We start from the raw sequence: 18,536 nt of genomic DNA on the forward strand, positions 1-18,536 counted from the left end.
TACTATAATGACTCTTATTTATAGATGAAGAAATGGAAACTTAAAGAGATTCATTTAGTCAAGGACATCCATCCAGCTATAAACGGCAAAGCCAGGAATCAAACCTGGGACTACCTTAAAACTTTTGTTCTGACCCACTGCATTCTATGAAATGAATCACTGTTGTGCAATTGTTTTTTAAAAAATCATATGCTTTTATACCTGAATGTGATACATGTAAATTAAATAATACACTATTAAAACCTATATTTTGACACAGAAAGATACCTGTGACATAGTGTTAGTTCAATCTACAATGCATAGACTACAAAACAATATATACAATATGATTCCATTTCTCTAAATGAAGCAATATCTATCTTTTCTACCTATCTACTCATCTAGAAAGAATACGAACTCCACCCCGAAATGTTAATAACGACTATGGTTAAATGTTTGAACTTATATGGATTTTTTGTAATTTTTCAATTTTCCTTACCAATATTTTCTAATGAACACATGTAGCTTTTATAGTAGAAAAAATATATAATAAAAGGAAAACTTCACATTTAATATGCAATAAAAACTCCTTGATAATAAGACTTGAGGATTGCTGACCCTCACTCCATCCCCTGTATCCAGCAGAGAACTACGCTCAAAAAATACCAAATAGTCACCATCCGCGTACGGCACATGGTCTGGAAGGTGAGCAGCTGAGGCCAGAAAGAAGTCCATGCAAAGGGGACTGAGCAGAGCTGTGTGACCGTGAGTGGAGCGAATGGGACACTTAAGCACCTGCTCACTAATATCAGTGCCTTCAGATGGATTTCTTTACTTAAAATATTTATTTTTACATCATTTTAGATTTGCAGAAATGTTACAAGGAAAGTACAGATCATTTCCAGGCACCCTTCACCCAGAGTCCCTATATGTTAAGATTTTACTACATTTTCTTTCCACTGTATTTCAAGGAGATTCAGACACTGAGAAAAGCGGAGTCTGGTGTTCCAAATTCTCCTAATAATGTTCCCCCGTATTGGAACCCTTCTGACAGGAAACTTCCTCTTGCAAAGGCTGTAGACTCCCTTCCCCTCCTTACCCCACTTGCTCCCTTTGCCAAGAACACTCAACAGGAAGAAGTGTTTCCTGGCAGACGCGACCAAGACACAGAGACTGTGTGAAGAAGGCAGGATGTCGCCTTAGCAGAAGGAGCATATTCTCAGGAGAAAGGGTCTCTGCCCACCTCACAAGCATCAGACCCCCAGGAAGATCGCCACTTGCAAACCAGCCCAGCCTTCCAGGGAGAGAGCAGGTAAGTCCATGTGTCTGTCCTCCGGCACCGATTATTGGCTCTTCACCAATGCGAAGACCGTAGGACCCCTGTCCTGTCTGTCAGACTTCCTGACCTAGTCTTTGAAAGACTGAGGCCGCTGCGAGCTGATGTCAGTATGGCCCAGACTACAAACGAAGGGCCTAGGCAGCAAAAATCATTTCAAGGCTAAGAGTTCTCAATGTGAGAGAGAGGATTTATTTTAATAGACGGGGTTTAGGAGGCCACAAATGGGGCCAGGGCTGAAGCCTAGAGCTAAGGGATGGGTGAAGAGGCAGCATGTCAAGCTCAAAGGCTCCCAACCAGCACAAGACCCTACCCATCCTCTGGGCCAGCGCCAAGTCCTCTCTTGTACCTGCCAATGGCATGCTTACCCTCCCCCACGGGTGCTCTGAGAAGGACGTGGGCATGTACCCCGGTGGGAAGAAGCCTTGCCCCAGACACTGATGGCGGGGCTGTGCTCTCATCCCCACAGGCTTCCGCATCTCCTTCATCATGAACTGGCACATGATAATCTCGGGGCTGATCGTAGTGGTGCTGAAAATTGTCGGAACGACCTTGTTTCTGCTTTATTGTGAGTATTTGAGCAACCTCTTGTCCCAACCCCATATTGTCTTGTTCTTGAACCCTTTTCTCCGAATGGGAGGTTAAATGTGTAGGTTAAGTGCCCAAGTCTTTCCACCCCTCAATGCCCCTCTCACTCCCCAACACACATAAAACGGGCCAGGTCCCTTGGTCTACGCTGGAGTGTGTGCTTAGAACCCCACACAAAGCTTTTGCCCTAAAAGATCAGCTGGGTGATCTGAGCTGAAATACTCAGCAGTGCTTGTTATTGGTGCTAAAATTTGAAAATACAGCTCCAGTTCATCCTAATGATAAGCTGTAGTAAGAGCTGCATTATAAGATGATGGGATTTTACAGAGGGAGACATTTCCCTCTGGGAACATAGAAACGTATTCATCCAAATGCTTAGAAAGTAAAAAGCTCTCCTATCAAAGGAGTTTACTGCAATTGCAGCAGGTAGAATCTTCTCCAGCCCCAGAAGCCAGCAGGGAAAATAAATGAGGAAGGAAATGTGATTAGGCGGCAGCAGTTGGGTAAGAGGTATCTTCTTTGTGACCCAATCCGAAGGTGCAATTCCTATCACATAAAAGAGCAGGAAGAAACTATGAATACGTGAATATATGCACACAAAACATATCCACTCTTCGCCAACCTGAGTCAGAGAGTTCAGTATTTCCCATCAGTAATCATGGTGACCTAGCAGCCGCTGGCCATGTGTGTTCTATTCCTCCTGAGGTTAGAGATGAGCAAACAGCTGACTTTCTTTGCAGTCCCACAGATTTTTGGCCCAAGTCATGAGAGCTTCAGTCCCACAGGGAGCTACGGAACAGGTAACGTGTGTGACAATAATGTGCTCTCCACCCTCCAGGTTCTTATGTGCTGAATTCTGAAAGCCCTTTCTCAAGGGCTTCTTTCCCAAGACATTTTTTGGCTGGAAGGATCCATAAATTAGGACCTGCTAATTTATAAGATATATGCATTCTGGGGATCTGATGTACAGCACGGTTACTATAGAGTCAACAATACAGATTATATACTTGGAAGTTGCTAAGAGAGTAGATCTTAAATGTTCTCACAACACAAAAACAGTGGTAATTATGTGAGGTGATGGAGGTGTTAATGAACCTTATTGTGGTAGTAAATCTTGCAATATATATATATGTACCAAATCATCACATTGTACACCGTAAACTTATACATGGTTATATGTCAATTATATCTCAATAAAGCTGGAAAAAATAAAGTAAATGTAGCACAGCCAGAAAAAAAGAAGATATCTTCTAATTAGTTCCCTTTCTCTTATAAACAGGAAACCAAGACTAGACTGAGTAAAATTTCTGATCCTTAGTCTTCCTCGTGGGTAGGAGGATGATTTGTACGGAATCAGTGTAACGTGATGTGAAAGTCCTTTGTAAACTCTGACATGCTGTACACCTAAAGGAATTGTTATAAAGAAGTTCATTCCCCCAAAAAAACAAAGACTGTCCACCTTTCTGCAACACCTTTCTGTGTGTCAAACACTATGCCAGACCAACCGTACAATAAGAATCAAAACGGGAAATATTAGTCAACTGTCATCCGGAAAGCACAAGGCATGATGCCAGAGCTACGGGGGTACAGAGAAGAGTGAGGCACGGATCTCTGTACTAAAACCACCTCCTCTTCGAGCTTTTCCAAGGACCTCCCTCTCACTTCCTCTTAAGACACCTATTACTATGTACATCTTTAGGAGAAGGGTAATTTCTTATTCATCTTTGTATCAACTGAGGTACCCGGTACACCGAGCTCTATGGAGAAAATGCTCATGAAATATTTATGGCGTTCAGTTCAGTTATAATCCCAAAACAGTTTTTGATAAAAACCAGGTTATTGCATTTCACAAAGAACCTTTGAACTGCAAACTGAAATGCAAAGTGAATGCTAACTTGTATCTCTTATGAATGTCATTGTAAGTAGCTAATTTGGTGTGTGGGTACACTAAAATAGTCTTTAACCACGGTGCACAAATAATTGAGCCATTGAGGATAAGTCTGACTGCTTCTGACACCAGTGCAGCTGCCTGCTCATCCAACCAGTGCTCCCAGGGAAAGTGAGGTCTCTCGGAGGCCTATCAATTCCCCGATTTATAAAGAAATATTTGACTCTCCTCCGCCCATAGGAAATCTCTGGAAGATTCATTCGCCTCCTTGTCTGCCAATAGCCCCTGGTCCTGACACTTGTTCCAGTTAGTCACAATCCTTAGAGCTGATAGGTGCTGGTAAGAGAAGCCTGCCAGGATCATGAGTTCTCATAAGGGGTCTGAGACGCCAGAACTGGGAGGGCAGCAAAGATGCTGTGTGAAGCCTGGAGGGGAAGTGCCCCCCACAGCTCTTTGGGGACAATACTGTCAGAGGTGCTTATGGGAAAGGAGTGAGGTTTCCCTTCAGGTACTAAATCATCCATTCCTCTTCCTTTCTCCTTTTCTTTTTCTCAACATTTCACTCCTATTGCCACACCGAGAAAAAACAAAACAAAAGAAAACAAAAAACTAGAACTAGAACTTGGGCTGTGGGGCATGACCAATAATGGTAGTAGTTAGATGGGAGACGCAAAGAAAGAAAATATCTGAAAAATTCTAGCACAGAGCGGCCGAAAGCAGCCTTTGTCACCGCCACAGTTCAGAGACAAATAGTCGTAGGGACTGAACAGCTTCTCTGATGTTTGTGTGTTATATTCACCACACGCCTACCTTCCGGTTTTCTTTTCATTTCAGTCCCACAGATTTTCGGGAGCGATAATATCAGCTTCAGTCCCACAGAGAGTTCTGGAACAGGTAAGGTGCTTGGATGGTTATAACCTCCTCTCCGATCCCAGGTTCTTATATACTGATTTCTTAAAGGCTTTTCCCATTGTCCCCTTTCTTATGAAACTTTTTTGTTGAAAGGAACCATATAGACCTTCGAATTCATTCCCTTCATGTTATAGACAGGAAACTGAGACTACACGGGGTGAAATTTCTTCCTGGATTCAGGATGATTTGTATCGCTACAACTGTTATAAAGAAACTCATGACCCATTATCTTATGTCTCAGTTCCAGGGTTCACATTCACAACCACCTATCTTACACTCTTTTCTTGGATTTCCTTAGTCTGCCCCAGAAGGTGGGATTTTCATCAAGGAAGATGTTTTTTCTTGTCCACCTTTGAAATGTCTTGGAACAAAAGCAAGGACTATTGTGAAACAGAAGAATCTACTTTGGCCATTGTCAACACACCCGAGAAGTTGGTGAGAGCATTAGAAGGGTACAGTGAAGCAGTCCATCCTACATCAGCCTCAGGGGGTGGAGACGGTGGGGCAGCTGGATTGGTGGAGCAGGGGCGAGGTGGGGGTGAGGGGTGGAGAGGTGGCTGGCTGAGAGCCCAAGCTCTTTGTTCTGAATCTGAAAATGGGAGACTCTTCTCCCTAGCAGTGGGTATGTTCCTCAAGTCCATATGAGTTAGTGAAATCCACACTCTGTGGTTTCTCCCATGAGGCACAGCGGTAGACCAGCAGCCTGGGGATGGGCCAGTACATTTAAAGTGCAGGGAATGATCAAATGAGCTGATGTTTAAGAATTGTCTAAGAACTACTCACATAGACGTGAGCTGGTAAAGTATCATCCTAGTCTGCCTGGTAAATAAGGAAGATGCAAATTAACAAAGTGAGTAATGTAAAAAATGAAGGATCCAGTCATAGAATTAGGATTGCAGTGTACATTATGAGAATAAAAATCACTAACACTATGCAAATAGCTTTATGTTGCTACCTCCTATTATACTCATAACAATTCTGAGGAGGTCATTATCCATATTTTTTTATGTGCAAGGAAACAAGGGCACAGTCAAGTACTCTGACCAAAGTCATATGCCTACTAAGTGACAGCACATGGAATTGAACTGAGATCTCTCTAACTCCAAAAGCTACACACTAATCCATTTTAGACAATAATTTATTTGGGTTAACAGTTGCTTTTTCTTCAAATCCTAAGCATTTGCGGAGTGCTAGACATTATGCTACATACAGTCATCTTGTTTCTCTCCCCGCTACCCCTTCACCCCTCTTCTAAAAAGTCCTCCCGTGATTGAGAAGAATTTGTAAGAGGATCTTGGTAATAAATGTCCAACAAAACGCAGGGATTGGGGTGCTACAGATCCTCTAAGGCCCAGTGGGAAGGAAAAATACTTTAAGGTAGGAAACCAGGAGCAAGACAAAGGGGAGAAAAGAAAAAGAAGAGGGGAATGGGATAGGAAGTTGTTAGCCTTTTCCTCTACTCAGCCCTTAAGTTCCGGTGCATCTCAAGTGCTATCCTTGGCGTTCTCCACGTCTCATACTCCAGGTTAACCCCAGAAAAAGCTAATCACACCAGTGGTTTGCTGATGATTCTCAGATCTGTATCTCCAGCTCAGTCTCTCCAGCTAGGCTTCTCTAGACCAGACAGTATATCAAATTCCCCTTTGATGTTTCAAGAACATCACAAACTCAACATATTCAAACTGAGTCCATTATACTTTATCCCAACTGCTCCTCCACTTGTATTCCAAATACTGGTGAGTAATCATGTCACCCAAGATCAAGTGCTGACAGTTTTCTGGAACTTTACCTTTTCTCTTCTCTCCTAAAGTAGTTGCTAACCAAATCCTTTCCTATCTATCCCCACAGCAAATAGTTCAGCTTTCACCTGGATTTCTTTGGAATTCTTCTAATTCTTCTCTTTCTCTCTCGTTTTGCCCCCTCTTACATATCCTCCATAAAATGGATTATGATAATCTCTATGGCTCTAAACTGTCCACGCCATTTTCTAAATTAAAGTCGGTTCAAGTCCAGTTTCCCAAACATGACCTATAGTTCAGCCTTTTAAGTTTTGTCCCCCAACCCACCTCTCTCTACCTCTGCAACCACCATATGGAACATCTTGCAGTTTCTACAATCCTCCAGACTACTCTGCAGTCTGCCTGAGAGCTGATGCTCCCTCTTCCAGGAAGTCCAAACCTGACCCCCACCCTTACCTAGCATCTGCCTGACAAACAGCTATCTCCCAAAATTCATCTCAAGTATCGCCTCATCACTAGTTTCTCTGGAAAAATCTCAAATCCGTGTAGAATTGATCACTTTCTTCTTTCTCCCTGTGCCAGATCTAGCACACACTTCCTTGCACTACACCTGGGACATCTTACTATGCTGGTTAACTCGTCTATCTTCTCTTACTAGACCTATGGAACTTTAACGTGTTGGGATGACCGATGTTTTAGAAATGGGGGTGAAATCTATGCACCTCTTCCCAGAAGCATTACATAAGCACAATATTTTGAATAAAATGCTAACAGCTTCAGAGATCCTCTTATTTACAAAAATGGGCTACTCTCTGGGTTTGGCCCTCTGGCTGTAGGTTGCCAATCCCTGTTTTACATAATAATTTATGTAGGAGAAATCATTTGTTTCCATATCCCCAGCCTTGCAGAATGCCTGGCATGTGAGAGACAATCAAATGTTTGTTAAATGACTACATTTGGTAATTAATTTTTAAAAATAATCAAATTAGATATGTTAGGGAAGGAGAACATTGGAAAAGGAGGAGTAAAGACAAAACCATGGTGATAGAGAAAATATCCAAGTGGACTCAGATACCCACTGATTATGGGAGGTCAGTGAAAAGCCCAGAAGAGCCCTGAACCCCCAGACTTCTGGCTGGAATGATTTGTGGTTCACTAAGATGTCTTGAATTAGTGTCAAGTTAGCAAATACTCAATAAACACTGATTATTCTTGCAGGATCATCTGCTTTAGCAATCCAATTTTAAATCGCCTTGCTTTCTGTTGCCAAGTACTCAAGGAATTCACTTGACCAAACCCCATTTGGAACGTAAAATTTCTGGCAAGGGAAACACTCCTACCAGAGGGAATAAAAGTAAAAAGACGTATTGCAATTACCCTCTGTTAGACATACCCTTCCCCTCCTTCAAAGTGTGGTCCCTGAAGAGCAGCGTCAGCGTCACCTGGGGATTTGTTGGGAATGTAAATTCTTGGTCCCCTCCAGCAGATCTTCTGAACCATAGGCCCAAAAGTCTGCATTTCAACAAGATCTCCAGGTGATTCTGATGCTCTGTGTAGACTGAGAGTGACTTCTATGGGGGTTACGGTGGGTGCCAGTGATAGCCAGCCCGAGTCCCCCACCTGCCTTCCTTGTTCCCAGAATCAGATATAATCATGGGCCCACTGGACAGAACTTTCTATTGAACTGTTTTGTTTATTTATTAAATTTGGGGGGGGTAACATGGTTAATAAAATCATATAGGTTTCAAGAGTACAATTCTGTAATACATCACCTATACTTCGCTTTGTGTGTTCACTGCCCAGAGTCACATCTCCTTCTGTCACCATATATTTGACCTTCTTTGCCCTCCTCTGCCTCCGCTCAACCCTCCTTACACTCTGGTAACCACGAAACTGTTGTCTGTCCTTATGTTTCTATTGAGTTGTTTATTTATTTTTTTTAATTTCTAGAAGTTTCTCCAGGACATAACTGCTGCTGAGAAGTATTTTATTGGCTTATTGTACCAGAATGCAGAGAAAAGGTGGTATTGGATCAACAACTCCATTTTCAATGGCAAGTATGTGAACATCCCACATTTTTCTAGGGAACTTTGTTTGCCCCGAGAATGAGACCTAAGACTCAGTGGATTTGTCCTGGAATAGCACAAAGGCTGAAACCTGGCTCTTTGTCCTCCTATTCCTCTCCTTTCTTCCAACCCATCTATTCCCAGAGACACATTGTTGGTTCATCTTGTATTATGGAATATACCAAATATTTCTAAGTAGAGAGAAGAGTATAAAACAAATTAATTTATTCAGATGAGGATCCAAACAAATCCATACGCATATCATTCATTTGATATGTCTCATTAAGTCTCTTTTAACCCATAGATCACATTTTATTACCAAGTTCTTACAAGTTCCCCAGATGTGGCTTCTTTAGCTAAAGAAAGGTTATGATAAGCAACGTATCTGTAACTTAAAGTTTTGAATTTTAACTCCCAAGAGCTATCTCCTATGTATAATTCTATGGACATAGCAACGGTGAAGAATATGACATTGCCAGTGTATGAAGAGGTTGAGTCAGACAGAAAGCAAGTCAGCTCCCCAGCCTGGAACCGTGCTTCCCACAGAGGAGAAGAAATTAATATTCAATGTCTCCTAAATGCCAGGCATCTGCTAAGCACTCTACATGTGTCATTGCCCGCAGTGTTCACAGTGATGCTACAGCAAAAGCTTTTGTTGATCCTCATTTAACAGATAGTTGAATCCAGGATTTCAGACTTAGAAACGTGTCAAATGTCACCATGCCAGGAAGTGATAGAGCCACAATTTGATCCCACATCCACTCAACTGCAAAACATGACCGTTCCATAAAACCACTCCTTCTAGGCAAACCAAAAGGGACTGAATAATAGAAAAAGGTGGGAGAAGGCTATCAAAGTTTTTCCTGAAGCCAGCTGGTGCCTAGGAAAGGAAGAGAAGTTTCTTCCATCCTGCTCTGGGTCGTCCTGCTGTTAACATAGTACCCTCCGTACTAAAGCGTTATTTCTAGGAGAAAATGGGGCAGATGACCCAAGAGATGTTTCTGATGAAACACAGACTGAGTTAGCCCAAGACTGTCAGTCCACAAAAGCTCACAGGACTGTTGATAGGAAAGGATCAATTTAGAGCTGGATTTGGGGCCGGAGCGGGGGCCTGGAATCAGGAAAAGGCAGGGCTGAAATGATGGGCCTTAGCCGTGCCATCTTTTCCCATTTAGTGTTACCAACCACCATCAGAATTTCAACTGTGTGACCATCGGCCTAACAAAGACATTTGATTCTGCATTATGTGACACCGAGTACCGCTGGATCTGTGAAAAGCGTGCCAAATGATCATGGCTCTCTGACAGGAACAACGGGCATACTATGGGCGGCAAAAGAGGACATTGACAGTTGGGACCAATTCAAGAAATAGCGAACACCAAACGACTGTGCCAGCCTTCCGCAGGTTACTAGCAGAGCTCCCTAAGCATCCTTGGGCTAATGCACCAGCACCCCCCAACAAATACACTTGCATGTGCAAGTATATTGGACTACTTGCATGTACAACTGAGACAAACTCCCGCTTTGAGCCAGCAATTCCCCAAGACCCCATTTCCCGTGAGAGTCACACCTGTGATTCTTTTTGGATCCGCACAGGTCACCTAATCAATGATTCTTTCATCCATCTGTCTACCAGGAGAGGTCCTTGCCTATTTGGGGAAATAAGCTTCTGTAATCTGCTTTGGGGGACTGGAGACTAGCCATCTCCAGAGGCCGGTGCAGTTTTATGGAGATAACTCAGTTGGAGTAGAGTCATGTCTGTTTCTATAGAACCGAGCATTTCTGACTGATGACAAGGGTCTGTTTTATCCTCAGAGCACATGACCGAACTACCAGGGAGAAACTGCAGACTGAGCAGTTGTGCACACTATTTAGAGCAAGCAAGAGTAGAAAAGGGATAAACTCAGTTTCTGTGACCTCCCTCTTTTCCCAGGAGGCCCCTGTCCACATGCCCCCAGCCCCTGCCGGCCGGGGTGGGACAGCCCAGACCGTCCTCAGTCTAAACAGAGGCCAGGCTTGGGGAAGGGCTCTAGAGCTGAGCCTGGGGCAGAAAGAGCGTTGTTCATGAGACTAAAGAGGGGTCTGGGCAGGCCAGGAATCTGCTAGGACACCCCTTTGAAGACCACCCGATAACCAAGATGATCAAGCAAAGTGAATCTTGCAAATCCCTAAAGAGCGTCTCAAGCTAAAAATGTTCTTGGTCTTGGCCTGAATCACCATTTTAACAGATTCTGATTACCTGATCGTGTTTACTGAGTATGTTTCAAGAATCTGGGATAGCCTCTTGCGCCCCAGTGGTCACAACCAATTCCTGTCTTTAGTTCCAGAAAGGTCCTGCTACCAGGTATAGCCTACGGACCCAAAGACGCCACCGCCTTGCACCGGTTGGCATCATACCGACCCCAGACTAGTCCAGCAGACCAAGAAGTAGAACACAGGGAAGGACGCTCAAGGACACGTGGGCCTGGAGGCAAGGAGTAGGCATGTCGTAGAAAGGGGGCACCGGGGACAAGTGGAAATCACGTGGGAGGAAACAGTTCATTTGGCCACACTGGAAGAAAGGCAAGAAAGAGGCCTGTCTCTGTGCCAAGTTGTGGGGTATCCGGTCTGTTCTCCGTACTCACAAGACGACATCAGCTACAGACTCTCGTCAGTGCGCAGAAAAAAGAGATGCCGTGTGTTTTCAGTAACAAGAATTAAACCATAGGAGGAACTACAAAACTAATGGAAATTATAGTCAGCTAAGTAAACGGCTTACATTACATGTCTAATTACAATGGGCCACAATGATTGTATATATCATTAGATGAATGTCAAATGAAATTGTCAGGTTTTTTAAAATTACACCGTTTAAGCTCTGTCCCTATATTCCTAGGCTTCATACTTGTTAATTAGCATGTTACTTAGTTACAATTTTTAAAAATGAGACAATACATTAGGTGTTAGAACTTGCCTGAAGGACGGCGCCAGAAATTATCCTTGTTTGGGATGGAGTGGATGTCAGAATTATATTAGTTGTCTGTGGAGATACAAGTTCTCCGATGGGGTTAGCAAAACACAAGTGCCGTAGTTGTGGAGGGAAGAGGCTGAGTGTATGACAAAGAAAAGAATACACAGAATTCTAAGCAAAGGTAAGCCCTGGAATTCAGGCAACAAAAGGAAACCACAACCCTCCTGTTGACAAGGGAGAGCTGTGGTTGCCACACTTCCTCATTTATGACAGAATAAATTAGACTTCTGTGCTCAGGAAATGTAGACATCTAGTGATTTCCGTAGTAGACAGACCGCTCAAATGTTCCAAGAGAAAGAGGTCCTTCTGTGCAAGTTCTAAAAGATGCCCAGTGAGCTTAGGAGTGGGAGTACATAGGAAACATACAGACTTTCCTTCAAACAGGGGAAGGAGGGCTGCTGGGTCCCTAGAATGGTAGGTAAGTGTGACCTTATCGGGGAGCAGTGGTGTGGTTTTTTTAAAACGCAAGGGAAATCTAATGAATGATTGGATTAGAGTAGTGACTTTGCTTCCAACATGCTATGTGAATCTGTACAGATTTCTTTGCCTTTCTGTGCCCTTTCTGTGCCTTAATTCCTTTCTCATAAAATGGGGCAGTAATATCCCCGCTGAGAAAATTCTTGTATATATTGAACAAGGTCCTCACTACGCATCTCTATGGCAATAAACAGTAGGGGAAGTACTTTGTGAAAGATTCGAAAGCATGACCTTTATCTAAGAAGTAGCCCTTCAATTTGCCTTTTCACTCTCTTAATGGTGTCCTGTGAGGCACACAAGATTTTCATTTTGATAAAGTCAAATTTATTTTTCTTTTTGTTACCTGTGCTTGTGGTGTCATATCCATTAAATCATTGCCAAATCCAATGTCATGAAGCTTCTCCTCTATGTATCCTTTTAAGAACTTTATAGTTTTAGTTCTTATGTCTAGATCTTTAATCCATTTTGAGTTAATTTTTGTATACGGTGTAAGATAAAGACCCAAATTCATTCTTTCGCATGTGTCTATCCAGTTTCTCCAGGTGCTGGGTTTTTAAACACTTAGGGTTGAAAATAATGTTCTATCTAATTTTTTTCCTTCTTTAATTATAAGTATGTATCTAGGTTATGGAAGCAACAGACTCGAACAATCAAAGCAAATTACAACATGTAATGTTACACTTTTTGAGACGTACTTAATCTTATACTTCTGGATTGAAGTTAGGCCTTGTGGCGGAGTATTATTGTTCCCTAATTCACTGCCCCTCTCAGCAGGAAGAGAACCCTTTCCTATCCTGGGGACAGGCTTGACCTTGACACTTGCTTTGGCCAATGAACTCTGACCACAATGTGCCATACTCTTTCCCCAGCACCCCAGGTCGAGGCTGCCCCGTTAGCCAGGACTAAATGAAAACAACAAGGAGCGGAGAGACAACTGACCCATAGTAGACAAATAGTGGGAGTGGAATAAACGTTTGCTGCTGTGACCAGCACAGATGTTTGAGGTTGTTGGTGATCATAACATAACCTAGCCTAGCCTACCTGACACAAGAATGAGCAACACGTAGTTCGGATAAAGATGCAATTAGAGCGCACAGTTTAGCAGTGTAGGGTACTCAGCCGAGTGGTTAGAGGATGAGCGCCAAAGCCAGACTGCTTGGGTTTGAATCCTGGGACCTTAGCATACTAACAATGTGACTTGGGCAAGTCACTGCCTGTCTCTGTGCCACAGCAATATTCTCCCTAAGCTCTCAGCTTTTATGTTGAGCACTAAAAATATTTCCCGAAATATTTTTATTTAACAGAAGGCTCCACTTATCAAACATCTTTCGTGTAGAGACATATATGTCTGTAAATAAGCAAGTATTCCTGTAAAACAGAGGAAATAGATTCAAAAATACATAAACAAATAAAACGGTAAGCGGTGGAATTACTATATCCCTAAGACACAAAAGAAATGCAATGATTTTTTATGGACAATACATGTACATGGTTACACAAATAATAAAAAAAATATGAAAAGGCATACAGTGAACAGTCTTGCTCCTTTACCCATTCTATCTGCCCGTGCCCCTACCATAATCCTAGGGGTAGCCACCTATTAGTTTCTTAAGATGCTGCCCACAGCAAATACAAGCAAATATAAATATGCAGCAGGTCATCGAAAACATTATTTTGTTCAATATCATTTTGTTACAATGTTGCCATAGGAACTTAACTCGTGTTTATATCAATTAGTTTATGGTCAAATTGGTTTTAATTATACATCGTTTCCCACAGTTCCAAGAACCTATTCATTTCTACTCCTTCCTTACACAAAAGATCGAATCCTAAATTCAATGTGCTTTGCTTTCCTCACTGAACAATAGGGCTTGAAGATCATTTCTAATCATTGAAGAAAGAGCTTCTTTATTCATTTTATGGCTGCATATTTCATTGTACAGAAAAAAAAATAATTCATTTAACCAGTCACCTAATGATATCCCACTCAGCTATCAATACTTTGTTATTACAAAAATTCTGCAGTGGATAAAATTGTGCTTATGACATACGCAATGGAAAAGTGATTGGGAACAGAGTGGGGCAAATTAGGGTGATCGGCAATGATGGGAAATAACCAGAAACAAGGCATGAAGACAGTTCTGTGCAAAGCTGGATAATAGCACGGTAAACTCGGGGTTTGTGAAGGGGGACAGGAAAAGAAAAACTGAGAAATGCACTGGAGAACCAGAGCCACGCAAAGAGAACTACAAAGAGGATTCGGGGGAGAAAGTGGGCAGAAGAGGATGAACAAATGAAGGGGGCAGGAAGCATCACGGGCCTTGAAAGGATTGGAGAATGTGAGAAAGGCAAGGAGAGGCACCAGGGGCTTATTCCTTGTGAAATCTAGAGCGCAAAGAGATAACACTGCTTCTGATCTCAAGGAGTCGGGGCAGCTCCAAGTAGAGGGAAAATGTTCCCCTCCTGGTCACAGGTTCCACGACGTGACTAGAAAGGTTCATGTTCTAATGTTCCCTCCACATGGTCACTGCTAATTTTTTTTAAAGAATATACACGATAATATACGAAGAAAATTGAATTTGGCCAAGAAGATGAGACTGGTCACTAAGGCCATCCCATAGGCCAGGCAGCCCCCTGCCCAGCGCACAGCACCCACACCTCTCGATCCACAGGTCACCCTGCTCCCACTCTGCTCTGACCAGTCCCCCAGTCTGCCCCCCCCCCCGGCTATTACGTGCTCCTTGGTAGCACTGCCCCCCTTACTCTGCAATGCCCCGAACGACCTGGCCCACCAGGTACATTCTGTCCTTGTGAGGCCTGCTCTGGTATCACACCCCATAGAAGAGTGTTCCTGCCCATCCTACCCAGCGCTGGCTATGTGGTTACTCTGTATCCTCATGACCCGGGGACCATCTGCACCACGTTCATTTTCAAGCCTTTCCTTTACCTCTGTCGTCAGTGGTATCACTGGTGGGAGTGGGTGTGGGGAACTCTCTGAGGACTTTCTGAAAGATCATGAGGGCAAGGACCGAGTCTCTTCCAGTCTACTGGTCAGCTGCTTCCCTGAGTGAATGGCTGCTTTCTTCCTCCTCATTCTTGAGAGGAAAGATCTGCCTTGCTTTTCTCCCCAGTACATGTGTGTTTTCCTAGGAGGCTGACTAACCAGTACCTGGGCTTAATCAATGAGGGCTCCTCTCTCCCAGTTCCTAATAATAATGACCAGACACAGAAAAGAGGGGTTTAGAAGAGCCTGGGAGGAGCCTCCACCCTCAGCCTCACCTGCCCACATCGACCTCATGACGGGACTGGCAGGCAAGAGGCTAAAAGTCCGATTTCAACATCTCCTGCTTTCATCTCCACAAGAGCTCAAAACCCTAGATTTAGCAGGCAAGCAAGGCCACCAAATGTGAGTTGTGGGTCCATCCCAAGCCCCCCACGTAAGCGGCCATGGTCTCGGTCTAACAGAAAGTGAGGAGAGGTCCCCCAGAGCCAGTGTTCCTTCTACAAGCAGGTTTTCTTTTTCCCCAAAAAAGCATGCGAAACACTAAAGATTCATCTGTCATGAACATAAAATAGCCCCAAGGAATGAGCCCTTCCGGATCTCTGGGATCGGTGTTCATTTCCTTCAGATCTCTGCTCCAACGCCCAAGCTCAGGGAGCCTGTCCTCACCCTCCTTCTCTAAAGGAACACGCACCACCCTTTACTCCCTGTCACCTCAGCAAGACCTATTTATCTTCTCAGCTGTCCTCACCTAAAATTATATGCTTCCTTTTTTTTCCTTTCTGTTGCGCAGTCTACAATGTAAGCTCCACGAAAGCAGAAACTTTGTCATGCTTGTTCACTGTTTCTGATATTTGATGAATATTTTTGAATCAATGAATCAATCAACTAAGGAACGAACCTATAAACAAAGTGTATCTAGTCCTAGCTGTGGCCAATTTTGAAGCAAATTCTGCTTTCTCTCTCTTTGGTCTTCATGGAAACACTGCCCTGTCAATGTGCAGTTCTCTCTCTGGAGATCCCATATGAAATGGCAACTGGGAACAAGAATCAAAGATAACAAATACATTGGGAGAGCTCAGTAGTCCGCCTCCCATAATTCCTGTTTAGCCAGGACCAGATAATGAAAAGAAGGTCCTGACAAGAGCGAGGAGCTGTGTCTTGTCCAGCCCCGAGTCAGGGGAGAGCCAGAGCTGCTCCCTGCTGCACAGGGGGAGTCTGGACATGAACCCATGACTCTGCAGTTCCTCTGGTCCACTCTTCAGGCTCCAGGTATCCTTGTCCTAGAGAGCAGCCAGGCCCATCCTTATCCTCTCCTACACTGCCCTTCACAGAAAGCAACTCCTGAAAGACACTCACCTGCAGAGAAAGAGACTGAACTGGAAAGCTCTGTGGCTCCCAGGACTCAGCCCCAGCCACCTCCTGCCGGACTCGCACTGAGCTTGCTGCGTGGGCCAGAGTAAACCACTGCTGTCTTCCCTCTCAGTCAAAGGGAAAACCGTTCCACACTAGCACTTCGGGAGAAGTCCAGTAGTAATAATGCTGTGGGAGCCCAATTGTCTCTCTCTGATTTTCTCCCTCCTCTTTTTCCTCCCCAAGGACCGTTAGTCACGGAGGAACAAAATTTGTCCAAGTTCAGAGAAACCCTAGGGACGTTTCTCAGTCAAGGGAAAGCCAGAAAATCTTTCAGCCCTTCTCTCCTGAGACTAATCACACTGTAGAACTCTTAAAAGTTGTTTTTGTTTTGTTTTTTTTAATGGGAAAACTTGAAATCTCCCTTATCAAGAGTTTATCCACAGCCAGGCTGCCTTCCTCCCAGGCCCCATGTCCTGGTGACGATGAAACACTTCGAACCAGCCCCCTGGTCTCTTCTGTGCAGCTACCTTATTCTGTTTAGCCCTTCAAAGCCTAAGACACCCCCAAGCAGAGGACATCACAAACAGTTCCACTTAAAGTTTCCCAACGACAGGGAGGTACCAATTTTAGACAAGGGCCACTGCAACATAGAATGCTCAGAGGACCTGAACTTTTAAACTGTGGGGGTCTGAAATTTAATGTCGACCATTGTCAGGTCGATCTGGTGTTTCAAAGAATATTGGGTGCTACATATAGAAACTGAAGGGGTAAACCATTAAACCTGTGATTGAGTGGTGTTTTCCTGTCATTTTAAAGAGACTAAATGTGGGGGAGAGGTAGATGTCAAAAACACTTGCACAATTTTACAATGTCACAATTAAATGTGGGCTGATTTAAACAAACAAACAAACAAGCCCACAGGTCAGAGGAGGTCAAGTGAGATGAGCAAATTGGTGGAGTAGGCAGTAGTCCCACAGAAACATCAGAAATCAGGCCGACGCTATCAAATCTGTCATAACTCTGGAAAACATTCAAAGAGTTCTATCAACCAAGGAAACAGTGATTCAAGAGAAAAGCAACTTAAAACTGTTAGGAAATCTTTGTGGTGTGTTTACTTACCCTTGCCTGTTCTCTCCAGCTCAGCAGCAGTCTTGAAAACAGCAATGTGCATTCCCAGTGTGGGCCCCTACGTCCTGTTCTAGAGGAAGAGAACAGACCTTGTTGACAAAGCATCATGCATACCTGTTTTACCTGTCTAGGGCTACCTGAAGGATTGGCACAGGGTGCTTGTCTTTGATTCACCTAACACAGAACTCACTCAGGATGAAAAGAGATGGGAACTTTTCAAGTGGGTTTTTGCTTACCAAAAACCTGCAGCCACCTGGGGCAAAAGATTATTGTTGAAACATACAATAGACCATCTAAAGCCTCAGATGGAAAATTAGGGAAAGTTTCTTTTGGAAGTGAGGGGATTTAAAAGCATCTGCATATACTGGGGAATTTAGAAAACCACATATGTGTACACGGCAAGATGTATGCTCTGAACAAACCTGAAAATATACTAACCTTTTGCTTTAAGTAGGATAAACTCAGAGAGATCCACACCAAGGCACAGTACAGTCCGTCAAAAGACAAAGATGAGGAGGAAATCCTGAAATCAGCAAAAGAGAAGCACTTTGTCATTTATAAAGAATCCTCATAAAATTAACAGACAATTTTTCATCAAAAATTATGTAGGACAGAGGGCAATGAGGTAGCATATTGAAAGTGTTGAAAGAAAAAAACTGTTAACCAAAAATTCTGGATCCAGCAATGTTGTCCCTCAAAAATGAGGGAGAAATTAAAACAATCCTAGATAAACAAAAGCTGAGGGAGTTTATTACAAGTAGCTAGTCCTAAATGAAATGCCAAAGGGAGTCCTTCAGGTTGAAATGAAACAACACTAGATAGTAACTTAAAGCCACATGGAGACGTAAAAATCACCAAGGTACATGGGTTAATACAAAAGCCAGTTTTACTGTATTTTGTTGGGTTTTGTAATTTCACTTTATTTTCTATGTAATTTAAAAGATAAATGTATAGAAATAATTATGAGTATGTCTTTTTGTTGTTGAATTGTAGGAATTCTTTCTGTATTCTGGATAGTAAACCCTTATCAGATATATGATTTACAATTATTTCATC

The 18,536-nt window shown here is 43.2% G+C and overlaps 1 protein-coding gene across 6 annotated transcripts; it reads left to right on the plus strand.

The window, feature by feature from the left end:
* Positions 1-1,096: 1,096 nt before the first annotated feature.
* CLEC5A (C-type lectin domain containing 5A) lies at positions 1,097-18,331 on the plus strand. Of its 6 annotated transcripts, none has more exons than XM_033098680.1 (7): positions 1,097-1,291; positions 1,785-1,883; positions 2,644-2,703; positions 4,626-4,685; positions 5,002-5,138; positions 8,393-8,499; positions 17,491-18,331. In XM_033098680.1, the coding sequence occupies exons 2-7, from the start codon at positions 1,805-1,807 to the stop codon at positions 17,552-17,554; spliced, it is 507 nt and encodes a 168-aa protein (XP_032954571.1). In that variant the 5' UTR covers positions 1,097-1,291; positions 1,785-1,804; the 3' UTR covers positions 17,555-18,331. The 6 variants fall into 6 exon arrangements, with proteins under 6 accessions (XP_032954571.1, XP_032954568.1, XP_032954569.1 ...); XM_033098677.1 differs by lacking the exon at positions 17,491-18,331 and adding an exon at positions 10,830-14,209; XM_033098678.1 differs by lacking the exon at positions 17,491-18,331 and adding an exon at positions 9,684-10,663.
* Positions 18,332-18,536: the final 205 nt, after the last annotated feature.

The sequence above is a fragment of the Rhinolophus ferrumequinum genome, chromosome 26, assembly GCF_004115265.2.
Source record: "Rhinolophus ferrumequinum isolate MPI-CBG mRhiFer1 chromosome 26, mRhiFer1_v1.p, whole genome shotgun sequence".
Classification (NCBI taxonomy): domain Eukaryota; kingdom Metazoa; phylum Chordata; class Mammalia; order Chiroptera; family Rhinolophidae; genus Rhinolophus; species Rhinolophus ferrumequinum.

Bases quoted from the DNA above. Each gene is read 5' to 3' on its own strand.
- CLEC5A (XM_033098677.1), top strand. From the start codon at position 1,805: ATGAACTGGCACATGATAATCTCGGGGCTGATCGTAGTGGTGCTGAAA. The intron at 1,884-2,643 runs GTGAGTATTTGA...CTTTCTTTGCAG, and splicing joins GACCTTGTTTCTGCTTTATT to TCCCACAGATTTTTGGCCCA. The intron at 8,500-10,829 runs GTATGTGAACAT...TCCTGTCTTTAG, and splicing joins AACTCCATTTTCAATGGCAA to TTCCAGAAAGGTCCTGCTAC.